This window comes from Macaca fascicularis, chromosome 7 (assembly GCF_037993035.2).
Source record: "Macaca fascicularis isolate 582-1 chromosome 7, T2T-MFA8v1.1".
NCBI classification, from domain to species: Eukaryota; Metazoa; Chordata; class Mammalia; order Primates; family Cercopithecidae; genus Macaca; species Macaca fascicularis.
In genome coordinates, this window is record NC_088381.1 from 21,571,035 (window position 1) to 21,590,161 (window position 19,127).

General features: G+C 44.8%; 1 protein-coding gene and 1 pseudogene across 1 annotated transcript in view; both read left to right on the plus strand.

Moving 5' to 3' along the window:
- Positions 1–19,127, plus strand: part of SORD (sorbitol dehydrogenase) — a 44,715-nt gene that overhangs the window by 17,422 nt on the left and 8,166 nt on the right. Inside the window, exons 3-5 of the mRNA XM_045395373.3 lie at positions 1,657–1,821; positions 13,869–14,028; positions 18,063–18,181. Of these exons, the coding sequence (XP_045251308.1) occupies positions 1,657–1,821; positions 13,869–14,028; positions 18,063–18,181 (444 nt within the window). The remainder of the gene's footprint in view (positions 1–1,656; positions 1,822–13,868; positions 14,029–18,062; positions 18,182–19,127) is intronic.
- On the plus strand, positions 8,437–10,150 carry LOC102129855 (14-3-3 protein zeta/delta pseudogene; annotated as a pseudogene).

Below are 19,127 nucleotides of genomic sequence, written 5' to 3' on the forward strand. Positions count from 1 at the left end.
CCATTCTATGGGTGCTGAGCAAGTATTGTATAGTCAGGGTTCAAGGATTTTCACCAAGATCCATGTTCAGAGAAGTGAAAGAGTTACCTCACTGTGTCCTGAAAAGTTGACTGTTGATTCCAGAAGTGGCCGAACGAGGGCTGTCTTGGACCCAGAGTACAAGCTTGGCTCCTGGTACGGCTTTTCTCCCTGAAGCAGCATTCTGCTCACACTCTTGTCTCTTGCTACACTTGCATCGGAAGGGAAAAGAGTGCATTTTAGCGGGTGTTCTAGCAAAGTCAAATCTAATCTCTCGCTACCAGTTGCTACTTCAAGAGAGGAAATTCTGAGATGATTTTCCTAACTCAAATGACTTTTCCCTGCCTTTGATCTGAGAATTCACCCTGCCATTTCTTACTCTCTTCACTAAAACTAAGGAGGAAGAAAGTTCTGAAGAGCCACCCCAGTAGTCTGTGGCAAGTGCACTGCATAGCAGAGATTCGGGTCTCTTTGTCTTTCTAAGGCAGAGTGTTTTTTTTCAGGGAGGTATTCATAACCGTCGTCTCAGTCAGAGATGACGGTATTTATTGGTACTTATTTCACCAAAGGGGCACAGTACCATCATTATTTTGAACTTAGAAAACTGGCCAGGCGCGGTGGCTCATGCCTGTAATCCCAGCACTTTGGGAGGCTGAGACAGGTGGATCACCTGAGGTCATGAGTTCGAGACCAGCCTGGCCAACATGGCGAGACCCTGTCTCTGCTAAAAATACAAAAATTAGCTGGATATGGTGGCATATACCTGTAATCTCAGCTACTTGGGAGGCTGAGGCAGCAGAATTGCTTGAACCCGGGAGGCAGAGATTGCGGTGAGACGAGATCCTGCCATTGCACTCCAGTCTGGGCAACAGAGGGAGACTCTGTCTCAAAAAAAAAAAAAAGTAAAAGAAAAAGAAAAAAAAAAGGAAAGAAAACAATAGGCATGAAGAACTCAATAGTTCACAAAATGTTGCCAAGCTGAGATTCTACCAGACTTGTTCTCATAAACAAGTAAGAATCATGCATAGCATATTAATTATCTAGAAAGTTTTCTTTTGGAAAATAGTTTGTTCTCTTAAGTGGTTGGTACATTTCATGCTACTAATAATATCTTTTCTATCCAGTGTATTGGTCAGTGTTGTCCAGAAAAACAAAACCACTAAGATATATGTGTGTGTATATATATGTGTGTGTGTACAAAGGGCAGGCTGGAAATTCAGGTAAGAGTTGATGTTGCAGTCTTGAGAAGAGTTCCTTCTCCTTCAGGAAACCTCAGTCTTTGCTTTTAAGACCTTCAAACTGATCGGATGAGGCTCACCTACATTATGGAGGGTAATCTACTTTACTCAAAGTCTATTGGTTTAAAAGCTAACCATGCCCAACATGTATCTTCAAACAACCAGGCATTATAGCCTAGCCAAATGGACACATAAAATTAGCCATCACATGTGGAAGCTTGTTTGCCTTGCGAGACTTAATCAGGGTTGCTATGTAGCTTGTTTTCCTCTATGGCCTAAATAGTGTGCCTGGCCTGGTAACCCAGCCCTCTCCCCTGGGCAGAGGGAAATCACTAGGGCACCTCAGAGTGATAGGGGTTGTTCCTTCTCTCACTGTTTTTTTCTTCCTTTCTTTTATCAGAGGTGTTGCTGAGGATGCATTCTGTTGGAATCTGTGGCTCAGATGTCCACTACTGGGAGGAGGGTCGAATTGGGAATTTTATCGTGAAAAAGCCCATGGTGCTGGGACATGAAGCTTCAGGAACGGTCGAAAAAGTGGGATCATTGGTAAAGCACCTAAAACCAGGTCAGCAAGGTCCTTTGACTTATGTGTTCATTCAACATAAACATATGTGCATGCTTTCTTTGGGCCAGACCCTCTGTTAAGCTCTGGATACAGCAGGGAACAAGAGAGTTTTGGTCCATACTCACATGGATCTTACCTTACACAAGAAAAGAGGGACCTGGAGCAGAGAGATAGTTACTTAGTCACCATGTGTTAAGGGTGGTAGAGGAGAATGCAGGTTGTGACTCGTGTCTTTTATCCAGACCCTTGGTTCATTTGAGGAAGGGACAATTAATCCAACATCTGGAGCCAAGTAAGAAATAAGCCAGGTAAAGGGCTGGAGAAAACATTTGAGGCATAGGAACCCAAACCACCTTTAGGTGCTGTGAACCAGGGCCTTGGATATGATGTTTGATTTTTATTAGATGGCTGGGAAACCACCATTATTCTTCCTAGATTTACTTAATTCATCTTCCCAGAGGGAGGAATTCTCAGCTGTGGCAGCCTGTGTTGTTCCCTGATACCATGAATTAAATCCAAGTTGTCTTGGCATAGTTAGCTGTTGGCTTTAACCTTCCTTTACCAGTGAGGCTGCTGTGCAGCCAGGAAATAAGGTCACATTATTTGGGGGAAGGTGGAGGTTGACAGGAGGCACCATCCTGTGTTAGTTATAAAGCTCTCTGAGCCCAGCCACATGCAGAGGGATTGGCCAGCTGTGAAGAAGTCAGGCATGTGTCTTATTTAGGGATGTTAAATCATTCATCATTAGTGGAAGTCAAGAAAGCTCCTGTGGTGTTATGAGGTTATTTCATAGTGGAATGTTTATAGCTTCCAATAGCCACTGGTGATTGGTTCTCACCTGTGGGACAAAGTCTCTGACTATAAATTATAATAAAGGGTGGGCTTCTCTAAATGTAAATTATAACAAGAGTTTAGTCAGTTTTCTACAATGAGCTCAGTCTTATGCCACGAGCCTTGAGGGATATAGAAAAATGAGCAGATATGATCCCTGGATGCTTAGATCGATGTGGAAACACTAGATGTCGGGCCCTACATAAATACCAGCAATTAGACAGCAAGCCCATAGGATACAATTAGGTGTGGGAAAGAACAGGCTTTAGGAGTTCAAAGGGCATTTGCTGTGGGCAAAGGTGGTTAAAGAGTTCATGGAGGAGATAGGTCTTTGACCTAGACATCTAACAGTAGTAACATTAATAAGAAGGTAGCTAATATTTATTGATTTGCTACATTAGTCTCCGTGTTAAACACTTAGATGTACAATTCTTTCTTTCTTTCTTTTTTTTTTTTTTTTTTTGAGACGGAGTCTTACTCTGTCACCCAGGCTGGAGTGCAGTGGTGCAATCTCACCTTGCTGCAACCTCCACCTCCTGGTTCAAGTGATTCCCATGCCTCAGCCTCCTGAGTAGCTGGGATTAGACATGCACCACCACGCCTGGCTAATTTTTGTATTTTTGGTAGAGATGGCGCTTCACCATGTTGGCCAGGCTGGTCTTGAACTCCTGACCTCAAGTGATCTGCCCACCTTGGCAGTAATTTGGGTAACTTGCTGTAATTATGGGTCTGAGCCACTGCGCCTGGGCTATTTATTTCATTCTTGAAACAACTCTATGAGATAGGCATTATTATCTTCATTAGTTGAAGAAGAAATTGAAGCCTGATTATTGCCCAGGGTCATTCACTAGTTTGTCTCAGAGCTGGGATGCCCATCCTGGTCTTTTGGACTCTAGAGAAAGTTCTCGGAACCACTGGGCTACCCAGCATCTTCATACTTGAGAAAGTTTTTATATTTGAGTTCTTGAAGAGGTCAGAGCTAATATTCTAGTTAAGAGGAAGCGAACAGGCTGGGTGCGGTGGCTCATGCCTGTAGTCCCGGCACTTTGGGAAGCTGCGGTGGGCAGATCTCTTGAGGTGAGGGGTTTGAGACCAGCCTGGCCGATATGGTGAAACTCTGTCTAAAAATAGAAAAATTAGCTGGATGTGGTGGCACGCACCTGTAGTCCCAGCTACTCGGGAGGCTGAGCCAGGAGAATTGCCTGAACCCAGGAGGTGGAGGTTGCAGTGAGCTGAGATCGTGCCACTGCATGCCGGCTTTCCAGCCTTGGTGAGAGACAGAGCGAGACTCCATCTCAAAAAAAAAAGAGGAAGTGCACAATCAAATTACAGATGCGAGAGTAACACATCTGAGTGCGGATAAGTCTGTGCTGCTCAGGGCAGAGGTTTTGTGTTGGGGAGTTATTGGAGATGATAAACATGCGTAATCTTTATAAAAGTCCCTCTTTAAAAAGCATTTGGCTGGGCATGGTGGCTTACACCTGTGATCTCAGCACTTTGGGAGGCCGAGGCAGAAGGATTGCTTGAGCTCAGGAGTTTGAGACCAGCATGAGCAACAGAGGTTGACCCTGTCTCTGTGAAAAATAAAATTAGCTGGGTGTGGTCGTGCGCACTTGTAGTTCCAGCTACTCGGGTGGCTGAGACAGAAGGATCACTTAACCCCAGGAGGTTGAGTTTGCAGTGAGCCATGATTGCACCACTGCACTCCAACTTGGGTGACAAAGCAAAACCCTGTCTCAAAAAATAAAATAAAATAAAGCACTGTAAAACTGTGAAATGTCATGTTATCATAATATAATCATAATTAGAAGGTAAAACTGAATAGTATGAAAACTCCACCTGATTATAGAGGATCTTGAAGGCTAGGTGGAAGAATTCATCCTTAATGGCATAGGCATAACTTGCAGAAAGTTAACTGTACAGGAAAGAAAGTAGAGGGAGTCAGAGGAGATAGAAGGAAGAGACAAATACAGACATTTTATTTTTTTGAGACGAAGTCTCAGTCTGTCGTCCAGGCTGGAGTATAGTGGCACCATCTCGGCTCACTGCAACCTCTGCCTCCCAGGGTCAAGTGATTCTTGTGCCTCAGCCTCCTGAGTAGCCAGGATTACAGGCACACACCACCACGCCTGGCTAATTTTTGTATTTTTAATAGAGACTGGGTTTCACTATGTTTGCCAAGCTGGTCTCAAACTCCTGACCTCAGGTGATCAGCCCTCCTTGGCCTTCCAGAGTGCTGGGATCACATAGGCATAAACCACCGTGCCAGCAAAATATAGACAGATTTTGGTGCTCATAAGGATTTCTGTGGGTCCTTTTCTTTTCTTAGGATACAAAATTTGGATTTAAAGTCTTTCATATGTTAACTTTGACTTAAAATTCTAATCAACAAATCTAGAAAGAAGACCACAACTTATCAAATATTTCCTAATGTTCATTTACAGAATTTAAACATATAAGTCAGCCGGGCGCAGTAGCGCATGCCTATAATCCTAGCACTTTGGGAGGCCGATGTGGGCGGATCACTTGAGGTCAGGAGTTCAAGATCAGCCTGGCCAACATGGTGAAACCCCATCTCTACTAAAAATACAAAAATTAGCCAGACGTGGTGGTGTGCATCTGTAATCCCAGCTATTCAGGAGGCTGGGGCAGGAGAATTTTGTGAACTCGGGAAGTGGAGGTTTCAGTGAGCTGAGATCATGCCACTGCACTCCAGCTTGGGCGACAGAGCAAGACTCTGCCTCAAATAAATAAATAAACAAACAAACAAATAGATAAACATACATATGAGTCAGTAACTCTAAGGCATGGAAGCATTCCTATGTTTTTTAAGACTAGACTAGTCAAGTGCAGTAGTGAGAAGCGAGGAAAGAGTAGAACAAGGCGTATTATCTGTAACTGACTGTGAACAATCAATTAAGATGACGCACTACCTTCAGCCCAGCCTTCACCACTTATTTTAATGAGCACTAACTATGTACCAGGACTCTACACTGTTCTGTGAGTACTTTCAACACAAAAAGACTTAGGAAAAATAACTTACCATGTCCCTGCTGAATAAAGGCCAGACCTTCCATGGCCTCAGTAGGCCTCACAAGGTTCTAACATCCTCTTCAGGCTCCGGAGGGCCCGAGCACTCATATAGAGGTGAGCGAACAGTCAAGTCTCCACAGCTTATCACTGTGTGAGCACCTGAGCTTCTGTTTCCTCATCGCTAAAGCAGAGATAACACCATCTTGTTGGTTTATGGTGAGGGAAGGGAGATTTTGTGATGTGCCTTTCCTGGTACCTGGCACACAATGGGCATCTGGTAAATGGCAGGACTGGATCCCACCATTATTAGTAAACTCTATTCTGTGTGGTAGGTGTAAGCACCTCTTCCCAGTGGAGTCTGTCCGTCCGACTTTTCCCGAATAACCAGGTACTGAGGCAGGATAAGGCCTGTGGGTCCTTTCCTGGGCTCCTGCCACATGGCTTCCTGCCTCACTGGCGTTCAGCCGTGTTGGTCTCCAGCTTGTCCTGGGCTCAGGCAGGAGGGTCCGCCAGGGTTTCCAGTCTTGTCTCTGATTCGCTGGTATGGGTCACTCCCCAAATTCAGACGGAGTTTAAATCCAATTGTAACTTTGATGTGTAGCAATACCTGTGATATTAAAATCCCCTGTAAGTCTGCTTTCTGTTTTCTGCAAACTTGGAGGCCATTGCTATATTGACAGCGTATTTGGAGTTCCCCTACATAGGGCTGGGTACCTGCCTGAAGATAAACCATCTAAACCATCCCAAACCCTCGGGATAACTATTTGTCCTCAATTATTCCTACCTCTCTCCCTTTCTTTACAACAGAAAAGCGCTACTGTCTTTAACCAACAGCTTTTACTTGTCACATTCCAGGGAATTTTTTCCCAATAAGTAATGCCCTTCTAGATATAAATGACGTTTGTGTCCCATGGTTTGTTTTCTCCCAATTCACAAATTCTATGTTTAGCAATAAAAATTTGTCTAGCACAACACTAGACACTATGGAAAAATAAATATGGAGCAGAAGACTGACTAATCCTGAGGCATTCCCATCCTTGATGAGGAGGCAAGATAGTCATGAAAAACAACTAGAGATGGACGTGGTGGCTTACACCTGTAATCCCAGCACTTTGGGAGGCCAAGGCCGGAGGATTGCTTGAGCCCAGGAGTTTGAGACCAACCTGGGCAACATGGAAAAACCCTGTCTCTGCAAAAACAAAAACAAAATCACCCAGGCATGGTGGCATGCACCCAGTTACTTGTAAAGCAGTCTAGGGTCAATATAGCAATCTCATTGTCTGACATGTTATCCAGAGTTCTTTGTCTCATGACCAGGAAAATTAACAAGCGTGGACACCAAGGGTGTCTACTATTAATGTCAAACCCATTTTTTTTTAATGAAACCTAAGAGATAATTCTATCAAATCTTACCCAGTTTGATCATGAGGTGAGATTCTCGTAAAGCTTTTATAACCCTCTACAAATTGTTGTTAAAAAGCAGATCAGTGCCTTAAGAAAGCCTTGTTGTGCTTTTATTTCAATGCTCAATTTACATAAAAAACATAGAATATCCTTTTGAATTTAGTCAATATATTCACATACAGAATTTCCTTTGCAAGATTTTTTTTTTTTTTGAGGTGGAGTCTCTGTCGCCCAGGCTGGAGTGCAGTGGTGCTATCTTGGCTCATTGCAAGCTCCGCCTCCTGGGTTCACGCCATTCTCCTGCCTCAGCCTCCCGGTAGCTGGGACTACAGGCGCCCACCACCACACCCGCCTAATTTTTTTGTATTTTTAGTAGAGATGGGGTTTCACCGTGTTAGCCAGATGGCCTCGATCTCCTGACCTGGTGATCCACCCACCTCGACCTCCAAAGTGCTGGGATTACAAGCGTGAGCCACCGCGCTCTGCTGCAAGATTATTTTTATAATCCTTCCACAACTCGCTCAAACCTTCAGCTTTATCTTCACCTAATTCAAAACAATCCTTTATTTCTAGGCAAAATTTACATTTCCATGCCTTCTTATAATCTTACCAAAACACACTTTACTTTCCTTACATATATTGCACGTAAATCTATTTTCAGTAGTCTCTAATTTCCTCTGCGAGGAAAGTGGCTGGGTTTAGGCAGGGACAGGTTTTTAAGTGGTCTGTAGATCCTTCTAGCAGGAAAGCCTGATATTTGAAGAAGCGATTGTCTGTTAGCCAGAGATTCCAATGTAGCTGGATGCAGAACAGGTGCCTCAAACATAAGGATTGAATGGCTGTTCTCCCTGTGATGGGGGCAGCACTGAGGCTAACAGTTGTCTCTCAAGGGTGGCTTCTTCTTGACTGCTGAAGGTGGAATTTTGCTGTTTGCAGATGGGGCATGGAGCCTGGTCCCTAATAGAGGGATGTAGGAGGGAGAGAAATTGGGGAACTAGAGGCCTTGGACAAAAGGCCAATAGTGACCTCCACAGAGAAAAATCTCATTTCACTAGGTGGCATGGTAGGGACTGAAACGTTAGGTAAAAACCCTGATTCTAAATTTTTTCCAGGCAGAGGTTAGAAGGAGAGGTTTTTGGGTTTGATAGTCTACCTCCTAGCAGAAGAAAATTGTCGCATAGAGGAACTAACTGTTCAAATTCATTGGGCAGACAGAGTCTCAGCCTTGCCACTGCTGCCCTCGCCACCCAGAGACTGCTGAGCCCCTGTCCGTCCACCACCACCACCCACTCCAGACACTGAACATCCAGTCATAGATTAAAATGAGCTGGTTCAGAAGGCCAAGCTGGCCGAGCAGGCTGAGCGATATGATGACATGGCAGCCTGCATGAAGTCTGTAACTGAGCAAAGAGCTGAATTATCCAGTGAGGAGAGGAATCTTCTCTCAGTTGCTTATAAAAATGTTGTAGGAACCTGCAGGTCATCTTGGACGGTCGTCTCAAATATTGAACAAAAGACAGAAGGTGCTGAGAAAAAACAGCAGATGGCTCGAGAATACAGAGAGAAAATTGAGACAGAGCTAAGAGATACTATCTCTTTTGGAAAAGTTCTTGATCCCCAATGCTTCACAAGCAGAGAGCAAAGTCTTCCATTTGAAAATGAAAGGAGATTACTACCGTTACTTGACTGAGGTTGCCGCTGATGATGACAAGTAAGGGATTATGGATCTGTCACAACAAGCATACCAAGAAGCCTTTGAAACCAGCAAAAAGGAAATGCAACCAACACATCCTATCAGACTGGATCTGGCCCTTAACTTCTCTGTGTTCTATTATGAGATTCTCAACTCCCCAGAGAAAGCCTGCTGTCTTGCAAAGACAGCTTTTGATGAAGCCATTGCTGAACTTGATACATTAAGTGAAGAGTCATACAAAGACAGCACGCTAATAATGCATTTACTGAGAGACAACTTGACGTTGTGGACATCAGATACCCAAGGAGACAAAGCTGAAGCAGGAGAAGGAGGGGAAAATTAACCAGCCTTCCAACTTTTGTCTGACTCCTAAAATTTACACAGTAGACCATTTGTCATCTGCGCTGTCCCGCAAATAGTTTTTGTTTACGATTTATGACAGGTTTATGTTACTTCTATTTGAATTTCTGTATTTCCCATGTGGTTCTTATGTTTAATGGTAGGGGAGTAGAACCAGTTAACATTTAGGGATTTACCTGTTTTCATCTTGAGGTGGCCAATATAGGGATGTGGAATTTTTATACAACTTATAAATGTTTGACACAGTACTTTTGGTACATTGCGGCTTCACAAGGGCCAGTGTTAAAACTGCTTCCATATCTAAGCAAAGAAAACTGCCTACATATTGGTTTGTCCTAGTGGAGAATTAAAGGGATCATTGGTTCCAGTCACAGGTGTAGTAATTGTGGGTACTTTAAGGTTTGGAGCACTTGCAAGGCTGTGATAGAAACAGTTATCCCATGGATCCCACATGTTAAACCAGGTATATCTGTAGAATACTCAATCTCAATGTGCACACCTTTGACTACAGCTGCAGAAGTTTTCCTATAGACAATCGTAACCCATCTTACTCTGGATAAGGGCAGAAATGGTTCACGTTCCATTATTTGTACAGTTACCTGCTGTTAGCTTTCATTATTTTTGCTATGCTCATTGTATTTGTACTTAAATGTTTTAGGCAACCAAAGAACAAATGTAAAAGTAAAGATGCAGTAAAACTGAATTGGCTGATATTCATTACTTATGTATATCAAGCACAGCAGTAAAACAAAAACCCATGTATTTAACCTTTTTTTAGGTTTTTTGCTTTTGTGATTTTTAGGTTTTTTGCTTTTGTGATTTTTTTTTTTTTTGATACTTGCCTAACATGCATGTGCTGTAAAATAGTTAACAGAGAAACAACTTGAGATGATGGCTAGCTTCGTTTAATGTCTTATGAAATTTTTATGAACAATCCAAGCATAATTATTAAGAACATGTGTATTAAATTAATCTAAGTGGAATAAAATTTTTATGAATAGAAAAAAAGATTTGGCTGGGTGCATTGGCTCATGCCTGTAATCTCAGCACTTTGGGAGGCCGAGGTGGGCAGATCACGAGGTCAGGAGATGGAGACCATCCTGGTCAACATGGTAAAACCCTGTCTCTACTAAAAATACAAAAATTAGCCAGGTGTGGTGGCAGGTACCTGTAGTTCCAGCTACTTGGGAGGCTGAGGCAGGAGAATGGCATGGGAGGCGGAGCTTGCAGTGAGCCCAGATTGTGCCACTGCACTCCAGCCTGGGCGACAGAGCAAGACTCCATCAAAAAAAAAAAAAAAGAAAAAGAAAAGAAAAGAAAGAAAGAAAGAGAAAGGAAGGAAATAAAGGAGAGAAAGGAAGGAAGGAAGGAAGGAAGGAAGGAAGGAAGGAAGGAAGGAAGGAGGGAGGGAGGGAAGGCAGGCAGGCAGGAAGGAAGCAAGGAAAGAAGATTCATTGGACAGTACTGGGTTTTTACATGGAGGAAAAAAAAACCCAAATGGAGAGGCGGGTATTCACTGAGGGTGAAATATCCTCCCATACAGTGCCATGAATACCTATCACTGGGCGACAAAAAGGTCCTTACTAGGTGAAAATTTAGGCTAAAATCTTGAATTCTCCCTGTTTCTAGGAAATCACAAAAACAGCAATTTGAGTTACATTCCTGGTTACTAAGGCACTGGCTGACTCTATCCAACAAAATTATATTCCCAGGTTGTAAAAATACCTTCAGCATAGCATACAAAGAAGGGATAGGAGACATGATAGCCACAAAGGAGAGAATGGAAGAAAATGCGATAGGAAAGACTGGAAGTCCTGGCACCAACACCATGATGGGCTGTCAGGGACTGGAGTTAGTTCAGGAGCCTTCAGATAACACTGAGGTGTAGCCTCAGCCAGAAACCTTCAGTTGTCCCAGGACCTCCTTCCAACCCCATGCGATGGCTAGGTCTTCCATGAATGGAAACTGGATTGGAACTCAGCTGACATTCCCAACACCCGAGGGCGATGGGGGATTGACAGAGTCCTCTCCAGCAAGCCTGTCCTCTGAGTCTTACAGATCTGGTGGCTGCACTAACCATTCTTAACTGACCAACAGAGGCCTGGTATTTGTTTGATTTTGAGAGGAAAAAAAAAAAAACACTGTGGATAAGAAACCACAGAAAGTAAAATATTAGAGGGTTGCTCCTACTCACCCTTCCGACATATCCCAGATGACCCCCTATGGGTGAAGCAGTCTAGGGTCATTGTAGCAGTCTCCTTGTCTAAGGTGTTATCCAGAGTTCTTTGTCTCATGACCAAGAAAATTAAGGAGCATGGACACCAAGGGTGAGGTTGCAGTGAAAGTTTAATAAGTGAAAGAGGAAAGCTCTCAGCAGCAGAGCAGGGGATCGACCTGAAACACGGTTGTTGTTTTACAGTTAAATACGAAGGTTTTTATAAGAAACTTCCCTTATCTGTGCAGGTGCTGTGTAACTTACCTTATCTGTGTGGCTACCTGTGTATCTTCCCTTATTTGTGCAGCTGTGAGCATGTCTTAGGCAAGCACAGGGTGCAGCTTCTCTTGCCTGAGCAACTACGGGCATGTTTTAGGCAAGCCCCCATCCCACCCCATGCAAGTTCTCACGGAGCCCACTGTGTACATGCCCAAAAAAGGGAGGAAGCTTTTTCCTGGGAGTCCCCTGATTACACAGAGAACCAAGGCGTTTCTATGTTGGGCCTCACTTCCTTATCTGTGCCTGTAGCTTGATTTTTCCAAGCTGCTCTCTATGTGCCTGCAGCTTGATTTTTTTCCAGACTGTTCTTTTGTTTGAAAGAATTTCACCGAGGACCTGCCCTAACTGTCTGCCTGCTTTTTTTCTTTCTCCTCCCTCACTTGGGAGGCTGAGGCAGGAGGATCACCTGAACTTGGGGAGGTCGAGGCTACAGTGAGTAGTGATTGCACCGCTGTACTCCAACCTGGATGACAGAGTGAGATTCTGTCTCAAAAAACAAACAAAAAACCAAAGAAACATACACACACAGAGAAACCAAAAAACCAACAACAGGAAAACTGGAAACAACCAGGTTTTTTCCATCAATAAGAGAATGGTGATACTGACTATAGTATACTCTTACATTGGAACACTATTCAGCTATGAAAAGGAACAAACTGTCATTTGTTTTTGAGGCAGTGTTGCTCTATCACCCAGGTGGGAATGCAGTGGTGTGATCACGTCTCTCTGCAGCCTCAACTTCCTGGGCTCAAGTGATTCTCCCGCCTCAGCCTCCCAAGTAGCTGGGACCACAGGCACACATCACCATGCTCAGCTAATTAAAAAAAATTTTTTTTGTAAAGATGAAGTCTTTCTATGTTGCCCAGGTTGGTCTTGAACTCCTGGGTTCAAGTGATCCTCCTGCCTTGACCTCCCAAGTACTGTGATTATGAGATTATAGGCATGAGCCACCGCACCTGTCCAGACAGTTAATACCACAACAACATAGATCAATCTGAAAAGCATTATGCTAACTGAAAGAAGCAAGATTCAAAAGAGTATCTACTGTATGATCCCATTTTTGTGATGTGCCAGAACAGGCAATACTACTCTGGTACAAAAAAATAATCAAAACAAAAAAAAAATCAAAACATCCTCTGGGGATGGGGGTGGGGATTGACAGGGAAGGGACACAGAGGAATAAGATTTCTGAGGTAGTGGTAGTGTTCTGTATCTTAAAAGGGGTTTGCATTCCTAGGTGATAACTTTAAAAAAGAACCATGAACAAATACTGAACTCTAGTTAATGATATGCAGGCTGAAGCATTTAAGGGTGATGTCTGCAGCCTGCTTTGAAATGAATCGGAAAAGAAGATGGATTGATGGAAGGAGAGACAGAGATGAGACGGAGGGGTAGATGGATAGATATGTGATAAAGTGAACATAGCTAGATGTTCCTCGAAGAATGTAGGAGGAGGCTATCCAGGTGTTCACTATGCAATTCTTTGAATTTTGCTGTGTGTTTGAAATTCTTCATAATAAAAAGATAGAAAAAAAAAACAATTAGAGAGCAGTTCTCAGGCTGGGTTTCCAAGCAGGTATGGTGGGGCATAGAATAGAAGTATAACAGAACTGGCTGTTCAGAAGCCTCAACTATTACTCTCCGCTGTATGAGGCCTCTGCAGGTCATTGGCCGTTGCGGTTCTACTACCAGGAATCAGTTGACTCCTAGTTATTGTCTAAAAATGACCAGACTGGACATAAAACATGCTATAATTACAGCTCTTGTCTTTGTAAAGGCTTTGCTCCCTATTTTCCAGACAGATGAAGAAAAAATGCCTGCAAACTCCATGTATGAGCTACCGCTTTTGCAGCAGTGTGAGACGGGAACTATACTTGGCTTGCCTTAGCTGGGAAGTGGCTGTGGAGGTAGAGGGGTGGCTTGGCTTGTTGCAGGAGTTGGAAAAAGGGCAGGCCACACTGAACTGTGGAGGAGGGGGCAGTCCTTTTCCCCCAGAGTGAGTCTGTGCTTCATCCCAAGTTTCCTTACCTGCCTAGGACACTCCGGGTCCCCAGGGAGGAGGGGGCTCATTAAGCTAGATTCTCACATCTGACGTCTGCCCATGAGCATGCAAGCCTTCATGACATCTCTGCTTCTGCTGTTTTCAAAGGTTGGAAAACAAAGAACCAGACCAAAGAGGGGGCAGACTGCTCTCACCTTTGGGCAGGGTGCCATCTTTGTTTTCCTCTCCAGGTGATCGTGTTGCCATCGAGCCTGGTGTTCCCCGAGAAAATGATGAATTTTGCAAGTCTGGCCGATACAATCTGTCACCTTCCATCTTCTTCTGTGCCACACCCCCCGATGACGGAAACCTCTGCCGGTTCTACAAGCACAATGCAGCCTTTTGTTACAAGTGAGTGTCCACAGTCCCACTGGGTCACCTGGGACCTCTTTCCCTTCATTAGCTTGGCGCTGTTTCCTGTGGTTATTTCTTTATTCTTTTCAGCTCAGAATTCCAAACATGCGGCATCACTTGGGCAGGCTACTCTTCTTGGTGGCGTTGAGAGAGGGTAGCCTCCCTAGGAATAAGACTGACTCACAGTGCTTGGTTTTAGTCTTTTAGTTTGTTTCCCTTACTTACAGCAACAATAGAAAAATACTGCTGAAAATCACTCACCCTCTGCAGACAGCCTGGAGAGAATTCCTGTGGTTCATCCTCTGTTATTACTTTCCACTGCAACCACCAGAAAGTTCATAACAACCATGACCTCGGCTGGGCGCGGTGGCTCACGCCTGTAATCCCAGCACTTTGGGAGTCTGAGGCAGGCGGATCGTGAGATCAGGAGATCGAGACCATCCTGGCTAACATGGTGAAACCCCGTCTCTACCAAAAAAAATACAAAAAATTAGCCAGGCATGGTGGCGGGCGCCTGTAGTCCCAGCTACTTGGGAGGCTGAGGCAGGAGAATGGTGTGAACCCGGGAGGTGGAGGTTGCAGTGAGCTGAGATTGCGCCACTGCACTCCAGTCTGGGCGACAGAGCAAGACTGTCTAAAAAAAAAAACCAAAACAACAACAACAATGACCTCGACAACAACAATAACACACCATGACAGCAACAGCTGACATTTCCTGAGGTGCCGTGGTGTGCTGCCAGGGCTTGAGCTCTGGGATCCTGGATCTACTCCCTCCTAGCAAGTGAATTTGGAGAAATGATTTAACTTTTCTCTGTTTCAGTTTCATTTAATCACCAAAATATTAAATAAGCTGATGCATGGAGAGTCATAATTATTATTACGATGTGCCTGCCCTTGTGCTAGTAAGTGCTTTGCATGCTTTAATTTATTTAATCTCCACAAGAATAATGGTGAGATGGGCACCGCTGTTGGGTTAACCAAGGCAGAAGGAAGCTTATTGACTTGGGCACGCAGCAGAACCAAGAGTCAAACTGGGGTCTCTGTGAGTCTCAAGCTCCTGCCCTGTGCCCACTCCCCTACCCTACTCCATTTCTCACCCCTGAAATTGTGAAGTTGAGTCTAGAGGAAGCAAAGTGCTTGCCTTTCTTCATGGCCCCCCATGGCCCCAGCCATGGAGCTCTAAGGTGCCAAAGTGCCGCTTTCCCCCTGACCCAACTCAGTTGCGTTCTCCTGCCACCCCAGCCTGGCCCCAGTGGTGGTTTTCAGCCAGGATGGGGCTTGTCCGATGGAGGCCAGGTGCCAGTCACAGGAACAGTCTGGGAGCCTACTGGGAGCCTTGAGAGGAGTCACAGGCCAGAGACCTTGTGATGGGTTTAAGTCAACACCTGAACCTGCTCTAGAAGTAAGCAGGTTACCTGTGCAGAGTCCACCTTTCAGCAAGTGGTTCCTGAATGAACCCATCTTTCTGGGGCCCTTTCCAAGTCAAGACACCAAACAAAAGTTTCATGGAAGGCAGAAGAGCATAGTGGTGAAGCCCACTGGTCTCTGCCAATTACAACTGTGTGACCTTGGGCAAGTCACTTAAATTTTGTAACCTCGATATCCTTGCCTGTGAAATAGAGATAGTAATGGTACCTCCCTCACAGAATTACTGATGAGATCCAATGAGAAAGGCATGTCAAGTCTCCAGCATGAGGTCTGGCCCATAGTAGGTGCTCAGTAAATGGTGCCAAGCTATGCCATACTCATGGCCTAGTGGTCTGGGGATGGAGGTGCAGGAGTAGACATGAAAGAGAGCCTTGCGCTGGTGGTTTATAGGGAATGATGGGGCTCTGGTTGGCAGTGGCAGTGGGGGTGCTGAGGAAGGTCTCTGGGGAGTCATACAGCCCCTGCCTTTCTTCTCCTCCCAGGGTGCTTTCTGCCTGTGTCCCCAATTCTTCCCTACCCAAGCCCTCCTCTCTGATGTCTTTTTAGGATTCCCATACTACCACAGCCTCTTTATTTGTGTACCTACCTATTTTCTTTCTATTTTCCTGCTTCCTCCTTGGCTTCTTAATCATCCATTACCCAATTTGGCCTGTTCCCTGAACCCCATTGTAAAAACTACCAAGTTGCCTCATCACTCTCTGGTGTTTACAAAGTCATGAAAGGTTGGGGCTAGGAGGAAGTTTAGAGTCTTCTCATCCTTGTTCTCCATCAACCCCCACTGGACAAGATTGGAGAGGGTGGAGTCAGTGGTTTTCCCAAGGTCAGTGGCAGCGGGGCTGGCCTCCAGGACTCCTTGTGCATGCTTCTGCCTCCACACCAGATAGCTTTCCAACACGGTTGGCTGTGTTGGGTGCAGGCGGATGAGGCAGCGTCTGCTTAATCAGTAGAGTATTCTTCCTGATAACAGTCTTCCCTCATCACCTTCCCCAATCCCATCTCTCCTCGATGTAGCTTCCATGCAGTCCACCCTCTGCATAGAGCCCTTATGAGTTCTTCAGGAAGCCCAGATGTGGAAGGGCAGGCGTATCTGGGAGCCTGCGGAGTCCCTGAGAGAGTTTAGGAATCTTAACTATTTCATTTTAAACTTTTTCCCTTTATATAGAAGGGATGCTTCTAGGGGGAGTAGAAGGAGTGTGACCGCAGTCAGAGCAGGAGAGTGGATTGGAGTAGGGAAAGTGATGGGGAAGAAGCCGAGGGGAAGGGATAAGGGGGTGGTGGGCAGCAGCTGGGCCTCCAAAGGCCTGGTGAGTAGTTCTGTCAAGGATCAGGGACAGTGATAGGAGGACTCTGAGTTATTCTGTTGAAGATTGGGGACAGTGTTGAGAGGATCATGGGGATGAGCACATGGTTTGGCTGCCACATTTATTTCTTTCTGGAACTCGAGGGTTTTCATGTTCCTGTGTGTGGAGATTTGGGGTGCTGGGTAAATCCTGGGCAGTGAGGAACTAGCAGAAATTGGATATTAATATTAGCTACACAGCTGCTCATACCAGGAGGCAGCTGATATGGGACAGGCAGAGGATGTGGAATCAGGACACCTTGGTTAAGTCTGGCCTTCCATTCCCTAGCTTCATAACCTTGGCAATTCTCTTAATGTCAGTGAGTTTCAGTTTCCTCTTCAGTAAAATAAAGATTTTTTTAAAAAGCCTGCCCTACCTGCCTAACATGGTTATCATGAGGATTAAATGAGGTAATAGATGAGCATGCTTCCTAATCTGTAAAGCTTTATGCAAATACTTGCTGTCATCATCAGCAGTATTATTGAGAGGGTCAAGATGCCAGTGGAAGTGAAAACCTAGAACCCAGAGTGAAGGTGACACAGCATTTAATCAGCTATGTGGAACAGGCCCTTTTTTCCTCTTAACTGGCCCTGGGTGAGCCGGGCAGCTTCTGTCCTCAGATGTGGTTCCTCTGGAATATATAATATGGGGGGTGGCTATCAGAGTGATGCCCATTGCTAAATCACTGTTCTGCAAAACTGGTGATAATCAGGATTGCTTGCTAAAGTGAAACTAAAAAGGCCGTAAATTTGAGAAGCAGATGAGATGCTGGAACGTGGCCATGTTAACTCCTTGTTAAGTAAACTTTTCATTTATTAATGATAACTACCATGCCTTACCTTGGATAGCACATTAAAGAAAATGTAATGTGTTTATTTCACTGAATTGATTTCTCCAAAGAAAACCATGTTGCCTTCTTCAGATGGGGACGCTGTGGCATAGGTTCTGGGATCAGAACATATCTGGCTTCTAATTTGAACCCTTTGGGCCCCTTACTAGCTTTGAACCACTGGGGCAGTCATTTAACCCACCAAGCCTGTTTCCTCATCTGTAAAATGGGAATGATAGTACCTACCACAGAACTATTCCAGGGCTTTACATGAGTTAATGTATATAAATTGCTTAGCACATTGCTCTGCACATAAATAAATGCTGGATGAATGTTAGCTATGGTTGTTATTACAGTAACGTTGGGCATGTATAATACTATTGTTAGCATTGTCGTTAACTCAGAGGATCTCTGTGTGTCGAATGATTCTTCAGGCTTCCTGACAATGTCACCTTTGAGGAAGGCGCCCTGATTGAGCCACTTTCTGTGGGGATCCATGCCTGCAGGAGAGGTGGAGTCACCCTGGGACACAGGGTCCTTGTGTGTGGAGCTGGTAAGAAACAGAAGCTACCCTGTTGCGGGTTCATTGACTGGGAATGCGGGGACCTCTCCGCCCATCTCATTCCCCCTCCAAGGCTTGAGATTTGTTCTAGAATCCTCTGGGTAAGGGAGGATTGCAGTGTCCCGTTCCCTCAGTGACTAGCACTTTGCTAAACAAACGAGTATCTGCAGACATGATATTAACTAGGGTTATATGTCCTAGGCAACATAGCCCTTTCGTTCATTTAAAGAATGAATTGGCTGGGCACGGTGGCTCCCGCCTATAGTCCCAGCACTTTGGGAGACCAAAGCGGGTGGATTACTTGAGCCCAGGAGTTCGAGACCAGTCTGGGCAACATGGTGAAACCCCATCTCTACAAAAAAATACAAAAATTAGCCAGTGTGGTAGTGTGTGCCTGTAGTCCCAGCAACTCAGAAGGCTGAGGTGGGAGGATCACTTGAACCTTCGAGGTCAAGGGTGCAGTGAGCCATGATTGTGCCCCTGAACTCCAGTCTGGGTGACAGAAGAAGACCCTGTCTCAAAAAAAACAAGACCCCATATCAAAACAAACAAAAAGAATGAATCTGGGCCAGGCGCAGTAGCTCATGCCTATAACCCCAGCACTTTCGAAGGCTGAGGCAGGTGGATCACTTGAGGCCAAAAGTTCAAGACCAGCCTGGCCAAAATGATGAAACCTCATCTTTACTAAAAACACAAGAATTAGCCGGGCATGATTGTGCGCACCATGTAGTCCCAGCTACTTGGGAAGCTGAGACAGGAGAATCACTTGAACCTGGAAAGCAGAGGTTGCAGTGAGCCAAGATCGTGCCACTGCACTCCAGCCTAGGCAATAGAGCGAGACTCAGTCTCAAAAAAAAAAAAAAAAAAAAAAAGGAATTAATCTGGTGATTATTTTTGAACGCTTGATGGGAAACTAGGGAAATTTTTTTTTCTTGAG